The sequence below is a fragment of the Marmota monax genome, unplaced genomic scaffold (assembly GCF_021218885.2).
Source record: "Marmota monax isolate L192 unplaced genomic scaffold, Marmota_monax_Labrador192_F-V1.1 WCK01_AAM20220418_F8-fsc00022, whole genome shotgun sequence".
NCBI lineage: Eukaryota > Metazoa > Chordata > Mammalia > Rodentia > Sciuridae > Marmota > Marmota monax.
In genome coordinates this window covers 25,076,564-25,087,509 of record NW_026695215.1, presented here as the reverse complement: position 1 = coordinate 25,087,509, position 10,946 = coordinate 25,076,564, and the positions used below count along the sequence as shown (strand labels likewise).

The 10,946-nt window shown below is 49.0% G+C and overlaps 2 protein-coding genes across 4 annotated transcripts in view; both read left to right on the top strand.

The window, feature by feature from the left end:
* Glyctk (glycerate kinase) overlaps positions 1–10,946 on the top strand; it is a 264,580-nt gene that overhangs the window by 183,302 nt on the left and 70,332 nt on the right. The window lies entirely within an intron of this gene.
* Ppm1m (protein phosphatase, Mg2+/Mn2+ dependent 1M) lies at positions 4,516–9,403 on the top strand. 3 transcript variants are annotated; one of them, XM_046431284.2, is made up of 10 exons: positions 4,516–4,880; positions 5,489–5,612; positions 5,851–6,006; positions 6,522–6,634; positions 6,994–7,078; positions 7,184–7,302; positions 7,468–7,531; positions 7,747–7,854; positions 7,966–8,114; positions 8,504–9,403. In XM_046431284.2, exons 1-10 carry the CDS (start codon positions 4,657–4,659, stop codon positions 8,646–8,648), a joined length of 1,287 nt encoding a protein of 428 aa, XP_046287240.1. In that variant the 5' UTR covers positions 4,516–4,656; the 3' UTR covers positions 8,649–9,403. The 3 variants fall into 3 exon arrangements, with proteins under 3 accessions (XP_046287240.1, XP_046287241.1, XP_046287239.1); XM_046431283.2 differs by having other exon boundaries at positions 4,524–4,880; positions 5,752–6,006; XM_046431285.2 differs by lacking the exon at positions 5,851–6,006 and having other exon boundaries at positions 4,518–4,880.

Sequence of the window (10,946 nt, the reverse complement as noted above, 5' to 3'; positions counted from 1 at the left end):
CCAAAGCAGATTCCACCTCCTGCTGAGATCTGGTTTCAGGCAAAAAGATGAGAAAGCTGCCTACATATGTATTCAAATGAGTCAGGGGCAGACTGGTTGCCCTTATCTTTCTGATGTTTCTCACAGACATTTAGCTATTGAAATTATTATAACAGTTTTTTTTTTAAAGGTGGATCAAAGAGTTAAGTGTTAAAAAAAAAAAAAGTAATAAGTAGGGCTGGGGATGTGGCTCAAGCGGTAACGTGCTCGCCTGGCATGTGCGAGGCCCTGAGTTCGATCCTCTGCACCACATAAAAATAAAATAAAGATGTTGTGTCCACCGAAAACTAAAAAATAAAAAATTCTCTCTCTCTTTTTTTTTAAAGTAATAAGTTGCGTGCAATGATGCTTACCTATAATCCCAGCCTAAGCAATATAATGAGGACCTAAGCAACTTAGTGAAATCTGTTTCAAAATAAAAAGGGCTGGGGAGGGTTGGGGTTGTAGCTCAGTGATAGAGTGCTTGTCTAGCACATATGAGGCACTGAGTTCAATTCTCAGCACCACATTTTTTAAAAAGTACTTTGAAAATTCTAAAAAAAAGGGGGGGGTGTTGGGGATGTGGCTCAGTGGTAAAGCACCTCTGGGTTCAGTCCCCAGTCCAAAAATAAGTAATAAAAAAACTGCAGATGGAGGACATTATGCTAAGTGAAATGAGCCAGAACCAAGGGTCAAATGTTTTCTCTTATGTGGAAACTAGAGCAAAATAAGGGAAAGAAGGTGGTGGAGGTTCATACATCATAGAGGAATAGGGAAGATCAATGGAGTAGAAGAAGAACAACAAGAAGGAGGGAGGAAGAATGGAAAAGGAGAGGAAACATAGAATTAATTTAACAAAATCATTTTATATGCACATATAAATATACCAAGGGAATTTCTTTATACGTAGAAAGTATCAATCAAAAATAAATAAATGAAAGCTGGGCATAGTGGTGCACACCTGTAATCCCAGTAGCTCAGAGGCTTAGGCAGGAGGATCATGAGCTCTAAACCAGTCGCTAAGCAACTCAGAGAGACCCTGTCTCTAACTAAAATACAAAATAGGACTGGGGATGTGGCTCAGTGATTGAGTGTCCCTGAGTTAATCCCTGGTACCAAAAATAAGTAAGTAAGCAAAAGGAAAATCAGAGTAGAGGAAGGAGGGAAAGGAAAGGGGCATTGGGATTGAAATAAAATTCCTTGCATGTATGAGTTTGTCAGAATGTACCCATTTGTGTGAGGGGAGGAGAGGTTTTATACATACACACTTTTCACTTGAATTTGCACAGAATTCTTTGACATCTCTGGAAGGATCCCCCAATAAATTTAGTCATAATAGAGGTCTCTGGGAAGAGGAATGAGTTGTGGGGATGACTTGCTGCTAAATAAATATTTTTATACTTTGTGAAAATAATAAAATATAGTCGTATAAAAATATTAAGTTTAAAAAATTAAATCTGGGGCTGGGATTGTGGCTCAGCCATAGAGCGCTCGCCTAGCAAGGGTGGGACCTGGGTTCGATCCTCAGCACCACATAAAAATAAAGGCATTGTGTTGTGTCCATCTACACCTAAAAAATAATAAAATATTTTTAAAAATTAAATCTAAAATAAATCTTATTAAAGAACAGATATGGAACTAAATAAAAGCTACTTTCATTGGGAGTGGAAAAATGTAGAATAAAACCTTCCTTTTTCTTCCCCCCACCACCTCTCATGTTAGCTGGGGAGAAGCCTCTGGCCAGAAGGGGGTGGACTTGGGTTCATTGGAGCAATTGGGAGAAGTGTGTCAGTGAGAGTGAGGAGTTTATATTGCTCTGGGAGAGCCTAGATCAAGAATGAAGATAAATTCATCCTAAAGGATCTCATCCATTTTAGATACCAAATAGAAAAAAAAGCCTGGAAGCTTCTGGAAAGAGAAAGGGGCAAACACAGGCTGTTGGAGACCAACCTTGCACGTGACTGAGTCACACTCCCCAGCTGGGTGCTGAGATGCTCAGTCACAGAAATGTGGCAGAGATTTCCCCACCCTTCTTGGGTTTGAGAGACGGTGTCTCGTGCATGGATGTGTCTTGCTAGGGCCCCATGGGTGAAGCTATGCTCACCTTTTCCTTTGTAATATAACCCCTTGCCCCGTTTAGGATAGAATCTTCCATGGAAGTGCCTTGTGTGTGTCCCCTTCTCTTACTGTGCCCTTGGGTGTGGCCTACCCAGGTGTCAGTCAACCTGCTGACAGTGGACATCATGAAGATAGACTCAGCCCCCTGAAACCTGACCCCTTGCCTCATTTGAATAGCTTCTCCTCAATAAAAGGGGTCAGCAAGTGCTCTCTCTCTCTTTCTGCGGACGCTTAAAGTCAGAGGAGCCATCATAGCGACCCCAAAGAAAAAGGTATTTGTGTCTTTTGTGTGGTTATTTTGTGCAGCCCAATTAGCCCAGTTTAACTGGAGTGACCCCTGAGCCTTTTAGTCTCGAGAACAGAAACCCGGCAACAGGCCAATCTGAAGAATGAGAAAGATACTGGATTTCAGCATCAGCAGTGGCAACCAAAAGACAATTAATAGAAGTAGAATTCCAAACAGTCAAAAGCAGAGGTAGGGTGGCGTGTGCTGGTGCATGCCTATAATGTCAGTGACTCTGGAGGCTAAGTTTGAGGAGGCCAGCCTCTTCAAATTCAGGGAGACCCCTGCTCCCATTCCAGCAACTTAGCAAGACCCTGTCTCGAAAAATAAAAAGAGCTGGGGATTTAGCTCAGTGGTAAAGAACCTCTGGGTTCGATTCCCAGCACCAAAACATAAAATAAAATGGGCTGTGGGTGTAGCAATTGAGTGAGATCTGTCTCAAATTTTTTAAAATAAAAGGACTGGAGATGTAGCTTAGTGGTTAAGTACCCCTGGGTTCAATCCACACATAAAATCTCATTACAGAAAAACCTCAAGTCAGGCTGAGGTTCTGACTCAGTGGTAGAGCACTTGCCTAGCATGTGTGAGGCCCTGGTTTCCATCCTCAGCACCACATAAAACTAAAGGTATTTTAAAAAAGCCTTGAGGCATCTACTGGTAGGGGTGAGGAGGTGACTTCACAGTCTGTCTCACTTTGGGTCCCTGGTTCATTTCTGTCACAATGACAGAAATGACAAGTGTCCTTAAGGGTAATTTTCTATGGCTTTGTCCCCACTCACTTGATAGCTGGATCAAGCACCATCTATCATTAACTTCCACTATCATCACAATGGGGGCTCAGCGGGACAATGCCTGGCTCTTCTCCATTAACTCTGTGCCCAGTGTGGGCGTGGCACACATAGGGTAATGAGTTAGCCACCATGCTGCTCTAGATCTGACTCATCTGAGGGAATGGGTGCTGGGCACTGTTCTCTGCTCTAAGAATCTTTCTCCTTGGGCTAGAGGAACTCTATAGTTGGGGCAGGGCTGGCTGCATGGAGGAAGTGGGACTAACATGATCCTGGGCTTGGGAGTGGAGGTGAAGGTAGGGACTCTTCATATAGCCATCCCTGGGGGCTCTGGGCTGTGGGTGCTTATGGACTTTTGAGTTTGCTTTCTGGAAAAGGAAAGAGGAAGAGAAATCCCTTGGGGGTGGGAGGTTGTTTAAGTCAGCTGCACTGTCAAAAAGGAAACAGTACAGCTTAGAGCATCAGAGACTTCCCCTCTGTGGGCCTCAGAGTCCTCCATTACAAAATGGAAATAACAGTCATTCACAGGGTGTTGAACTTAAGTGTCAGAAGAATGACGAGGTGCTTTTAAAATGTAGATATGAAAGGGGAAACTGCTGCTGACCACATGGTGATAGCTAGCCAGGCATTACGAGGAGGCTGAACCATCTTTATTTTCAGCGTGGATGAAAGTCTTTCACCCATTTCTGAACTCTGACCAGCTAGAGCCTTTGGGGCACCATGGATTCGCCTTTCAATTCCCATATGTTCGCTCACCCTCTAGTGAATATCCTGCTGTCTGCCCAGAGAGGACATCTTAATTGGAGGAGCAGCCATTTGGGAGACTAGCCTCTGGGGCAGGAGCAACCTTTCAGGGTGGGGAAGGCCCAGATGACCATTAACTTCCATCTGGGGGTGGAGATGCCCGGCTGGGTGGGTGAGGAACAGAGACGTCCTGAGCGAACACCAAGTTTCTTACACACGCTTACTCAATGTGTCTATCTGACCCCTCCAAGGACATCCTGTCCCCATCTTCCCCTTGCGCAAGGTACCCGCCCAGCAGAAAGAGGCTTGAGGCTTTGCGGTGGACAGGGGCCCAGTGCCTGCTCTGGATGACTGTCCACAGCATCTTGGGTAGCAGGAGGGACTTTCCCCTCTCAAAGGCTAGTGCTCTACAAGTGTGGATGAACATGTGATCCTGCTGTGTTGCTGTGTGACGCACACAGGCGACTTCATTCTCTAGGCCTGTTTTCCAGTCTGCAGAGTGAGACTGACGTTTGCTTCTTAAAGGTGTCGGCAGGATCCTCAAGTCTGAGAGCTCAGGCCCGGCACACACTTCAGGCCGTAGCTGGGGTTAGGCGCGTCTCCGCCCAGCCCGGCTCCCGCCCCCAGCCCGCTTCCTCCTCCCAGGGGCGGTCCCGCCCAGCCCTCCGGGCTCGCGCACCGCGGGCAGCCCCCTGCAGCCACACCATGTCCGCCGGCTGGTTCCGGCGCCGCTTCCTGACTGGGGGTCCACTCCCCGCGCCGCGGCCGCCCGGGCCACGCGCCAGCCCTGTGCCCTACCGGCGGCCCCGCTTCCTGCGTGGCTCTGGCTCCAGCCCAGGAACGGCCGACGCCTCGCGCCGCTCGGACTCCCGGCCAGTGCGTAGCCCAGCGCGGGGCCGCACGCTACCCTGGAACGCAGGCTACGCCGAGTGAGTGCCTCCAACCCGGGATACCCTTGATCCGGGAACCCCCATCAGGGCTCCCGCCTTATCCAGTCGAGGGTTCTCTGCTGATCTAGAAAACAGGCTAACCTGAGTGACACCCCCACCCCACTTGTAGATAACCCTTCTTGTCCTCAACTAGTGACTCCTTATCCTACCCCAGTGTTTTCTTTGGGTCTCCAACCTCCTTAAGAGAAGAGTGTTGGTGGGGAACGACTTGCACTCCAAGACTTCCATGATGAGGCCGGGAGACTGTAGAATTCCAGCATTGTAGGATTTGGGAATCCCAAATCTCACCCTGGGTTATATGGCCTGTGCTGTGTGGAACACCTAGGATGCGGCAGGGGATAGGAAAGGGAACCCTTGATCTCTGTAGACAATTCACTCCTACTTCAGCCCTGGGTCAACAGATAAGACTCTAGAGGGTCTGGGCCTTGACTTTTCTCTTAGTCACAAAGCCACTTAACAGGAAACTTAAATCAAAGTTGCCCAGAAGTTTGTCAGGAATAACACTCAGGAACTGCTGCCTCTTTCTGGGGTCTCTGTACCCAAGGGGACACAGGTATGTCACTGACCTGACCTTTTTCTGGCCTCAGGATCATCAATGCAGAGAAATCTGAGTTCAATGAGGATCAAGCTGCCTGTGGGAAACTGTGCATCCGGAGATATGAGTTCGGACCTGAAGAGGATAGGGAATGGCTGACTCTGTGCCCAGAAGAAGTAAGTGCAGCCAGTTCTGAACTTTTCTTACAGGCTGGGACCAGGGTATACAGACTCTTGCCTTGCTGCCCATATCCTAGTGCAAGGTGGACCAGGGGGGAAACTGGCAGAGCCTGACATGGAGGCCCTTCCTGTGCAGTTCCTGACGGGTCATTACTGGGCACTATTTGATGGGCACGGTGGTCCTGCAGCAGCCATCCTGGCTGCCAATACTCTGCACTCTTGCCTGCGTCGGCAGCTGGAAGCCGTGGTAGAAGGCATGGTGGCTGCTCAACCCCCCATGCACCTCAGTGGCCGCTGTGTCTGCCCCAGTGACCCCCAGTTTGTGGAAGAAAAGGGCATCAGGGCAGAAGATTTGGTGATTGGGGCCCTGGAGAGTGCCTTCCAGGAATGTGTGAGTATACCCTTTGGGGAGTAAGGGAAGTTTTTGATCCCAAGGACCTGAGTGGGGCATCCCTGCATAACATAATCCTGCGTAACATAACATATAAGGCCATATAACCTTGGACTGGGAAGACATGATTTGAGTTTGTTTCTTATTGTCACTGTCATCTTAATCTCTCCTGTTTGCTCCTTCTACTACATGCTTTTTTTTTTTTTTGGTAGGTGGGATTGAATAGGGCCTCCTGCGTGCTAGGCAAGTGTTCTACCACTGAGCTACATCCACAGCTCAGTGCACTAAGTGCACATGCTGCTAGTCCTTGGGGCAGGGGCTGATTTCTCTTCCTCTGTTTTGAGTAGCACTTCCCATATCTGCATCTTCTAACCACAGGGATTGAGGACTCATGGCTGGACTTTGGGCTGGGACTGCCAGGCCTGCTGTTGGGGAGTGAACCTTAGGGTGGGATTGGGAAACAGTGGTATGATGGAAGTACAGGTGGCAGCTAAGATGGCCTCGGTTTGCTCCAGGATGAGGTGATCGGGCGGGAGCTGGAGGCCTCAGGCCAGGTGGGCGGCTGCACAGCTCTGGTGGCTGTGTCCCTGCAGGGAAAGCTGTATGTGGCCAATGCTGGGGATAGCAGGTGAGTTCTTGGAGTGTGGGCAGGGGTGGGGTGGGCAGGAGAAAACCAGAAATGGGACAATGAAAGATGACTGGAAGTGGAGGTTTAGAAACAGGGAGGATTGAATGGCCAAATTGTTTGTACCTGGCATATGTCAAGTGTGAGGGATGCCAGGAAGAGCATCATAGGGCCCTTAAGTGCTAATGTGAAAAACTGAGCCTTACCCTGAAGACAGTCTCAAAGGGCTTTGAACCAGGGATTGGTATGGCCAAAGCTGGCTCCTGATGGTGAAGAGGGGCTGGCAGGAGGGTATCCAAGGATGAGATCTATGAAGATCACTTCATAGATCCCTCCTCCTCCTCCTCCTCAACCCCATACAGGGCCATCTTGGTTCGGAGAGATGAGATTCGGCCGCTGAGCTCTGAGTTCACTCCAGAGACTGAGCGGCAGCGAATCCAGCATCTGGTAGGTACCTTCACCAGGGGGAGGCTATGGATCCCCAAGTCCTGGATCCAGAGCCACGAGGGGCCATAGAAGGGAGACTGACCCGGGCATGGCCTCCCCACCCAGGCCTTTGTCTACCCTGAGCTTCTGGCTGATGAGTTCACCCGACTGGAATTCCCTCGGCGGCTGAAGGGGGATGACTTGGGGCAGAAGGTTTTGTTCAGGGATCATCACATGAGCGGCTGGTGAGGGGGGAGGGGGTATATGGTGGGGAGAGACCTGAGGTCCAGGCTCAGCTGTGGCAGTCCCCCTCTTACTGGGCAGGGTGGGCCCTATGAGGGTAAAATAGCTGGGCCCTGGGTTGGGAGACAAGTGAGGGCTTGGGCTGATGCAGGCTCTGCTTCTGGTAGGAGCTACAAATGTGTGGAGAAATCAGATCTGAAGTACCCACTGATCCACGGACATGGCAGGCAGGTCAGTACCTGGTCCCCCTTCCAGAATCTCCATCCACTTGCTCTGTGAAGGTGGGAGTTCCTTTGTTCCTTAGTGGGGAGTGTGGCTAGTGTCCTGGGGTCTGTTCCCTTATGTTTCTTCTTCAACGCACAGCTCCTGGGGTCTACAGTCCACCCTTTCCTGTGTGCTCAGGAGTGCCAAGGTCTTATCACCTCACATCTCTCCTCTTTCCTCAGGCTCGGTTACTGGGAACGCTGGCTGTCTCCCGAGGACTGGGAGACCATCAGCTCAGAGTCCTGGACACAAACATCCAGCTCAAGCCCTTCTTGCTCTCTGTCCCACAGGTGAGAGGACAATGTATTCCACTCCAGCCTCCATCTGCCTGTAAAGACAGGGAGTGAGCCTGGTGGGAGCCAGGAAGGGAGCATTTAAGGATCCTCAGGCTTAACTTTCAGGTAACTGTGCTGGATGTGGACCAGTTAGAGTTGCAGGAAGAGGATGTAGTTGTCATGGCAACTGATGGACTCTGGGATGTCCTGTCCAATGAGCAGGTGGCATGGCTGGTACGGAGCTTCCTCCCTGGGAACAGAGAGGATCCACACAGGTATGTACATGCCAGGGACATAAGTAGTTAAGCTGAAACAGCACTGCCAGCCAGCCCAATTAGGGCTGTCTCAAACTTCTCAGAAAGGAGGGGGAGTGATTGTGGGTCAGAAAAAAATCTTAAGGCTAGGGAATAGAATGTACCTCAGTTGGTAGAGTGCTTGCCTTGCATGCACAAAGTCCTGGGTTCCATCCCCAGCTCAAACACACACACAAAAAAATCTTTGGGTTGATTCCTGTGGTCCTACCAGACTTGTTTGCTCGGCTCATAGTTGGACTACATTTTTTTGGGTCCTCCGAATGTCCAACCTGTGCAGGGAGTTCTCCTGGAAGGCTGGCCTTGTCCCTTTGCTCTGCCTCCAAAGTACATCTGCATGATGGTCTTCACAGGTTCTCGGAGTTGGCCCAAATGCTGATACACAGCACACAGGGGAAGGACGACAGTCCCACAGGGGAAAGGCAGGTGTCCTATGATGACGTCTCTGTGTTCGTGATTCCCTTGAACAGCCAGAGCCAAGGAGGCAGTGGCTACTGAGGATTCTGACACTGCATCCATCCAAGAATCACTCCAGTCATTGCAGTATGGGCATGCCTCCACTATGGCCAAGAGCAGGCCCTGTTTGTCCCATCCCCAGCCACAGCCCAATGTTCCTGCTTCTCACCCAGGTTCATCTGTTTCAAGGGGATTTTTTTATACCAGGCAGCAAGAGCTGGAAGGGTACAAAGAGCCCAGCCCACCAGGTCCTGCCTTTTGCAATAATCACATCACTCTGGTAGAGGGATCTGATTCCCTACAACTTAGGAAACCCTTGTGAGGGTTCTCAGACAGGATCCTCAATACCCCAAGAATTATTCTTAGAAAGAGATACCCACATTAAGAGTATTAGTCAAAGATGCCACAAGAGGTAGCGGCCTGTATTTGGATACAGGTTTTCCAATCCATGAATGTCAGAGCATCCATTTAACAATCCCCCAAGAAAATCTTGGGCAGTCTCACATCTGCTAGAACACCTATCTTGAAGAAAGCTCTGGAGGAGACACCAGCTTAGGTTTTGCCCTGTTCTCTGCTGTTGGAGGGCATGGCCCCTACAGCTAAAGTTGGGGGAAGAGCAAAAAGGGGCAAGAGGAGCTTCCAGAGTTGGCTAGGCAGGGAATGCTTATCACTACCTCTGGCCTGGCCTTCTGACTGACTGCTTCCCCCTGGCCCCAGGCCTGCCCTAGTCTCACCCCCAATGCCTTTGCTTTTGTTTCTTATCACATTCCTATTATTAAATGTTCATTTGCAGAAGAGTCCTTGTGAATTGTGAACTGCTTGTACAGCTTGGATTAAGGGCACCTTCCAGAGGATTAGTTTTAGCTCTACCATACAAACTTGCATAGAGTTGGAACTATTTTCTCTGAAGCCCCCCTAGTTCTTAATCTTGAGTGAGTTCCCCCAAACCCCCATTGATGCCCAAGAAACAGAAAGGATGCCTTTACTACCACTGTGAACTCAAGCTTTAGGTACCATAAGGGTTACTTTTTCACTTGATTTTGAATGCAAACTCCTTTTAAGCTGGATTTAGCAGGAAACATACATCTGTTAAGATCCTTGGGCTTGCTGCTTGACAAACAGCCTCAATTTCTTCACAAGACTGTTGGCATCTAAAACTTACTAAGGCTCAGGTAGTATTTGAACGACAAGGCAAACCACCTTCATGACTTCAGCTTTCTCTGAGTTCCTGAATTCACTCCTAGAATTGAAGTAACTTTTGCCAGGCAATTCAAGTTTTAGACTGCAGCCAGAATATCCAGTAAAACATATGGTAAAACTTGTACAGTTGTGAGATTCCATTTCTCAGATGTTTTTCAACAGAAAAAAGTATTACCATATATATTCCATTTTCCATATAATTGTATTCCTCAGCCCAGGATTTCCAGGCCTGAATCTGGGCCCAGTTGGGGCCATAACAAAATGTTAGTCCTTGAAGTTCTGCACAGCATCTCTTATCAGTCAGCTGGCAAATGCCAGAATGTTGGCCTACCAGCCTACAGGAGACTGACTTCCTCCTTCCTCAGCACAGCCTTTCCCCTTCTCCCTGAGCAAAGTGTGGGCAACATTCTGTCCCTGCCTCTTCCCTACATCAACTGCTAAACCAGCTGCTAAACCAGATCACCCCCACAGCCTGCTGGCCTCAATTCCAAACAAAGCTAAAGGCTACTCCCTGCTCCTGCTCTTGTTCTTTGCACAAGGCCAAGACCCAGGGAGTAGGTGGCAAGGGCAGCCATTCTGACTGATTTGTTCATATTTCCCAGCAGAGCTAAAGCTGCAGCAGCTCTCCCACCACACCACATGATGGTCTCTTCCTCCTTGAGTACTCTTGAGTCAGGAGAACCTATCCAAGGCCAACTACACCCAAGCCAGAAGGATCCTCCTATCAGAGTCCCTAGCCAACCTCCAAAGTGGTACAGAAGTAGTCAGAGTGGCAGGATTTTCATCTGCTATAGTTCAAAAAGTCAGAAGCAGGTCCTGCAGCTCTGATGATGCTAAGCTAGAGCAGCAGGCCCCAGGAATTACCATCTCACCAGGCTAGGCAATAAGTTACCAAAGCAAGTGGCTAGGCCTTCTGCCAGACCTGGTATAGAAGCCACGAAAAGCCAGGGTCTAGTAGGGAATGCATATTCCAAGAATTTGTCATTCTGATCAAAGGTTGAAATAGTGGGGTGTGGGGTGTGTGTATGTGCAAGGCAGACTGACATATATGCCAGGTAAGTTCTGAAGATTAAGGCTGGCTTGGGCTTTCCTTTAAATGTCACTCATTTCTGGCCCAGTGGCTGCCTATTAGAGCCTAGG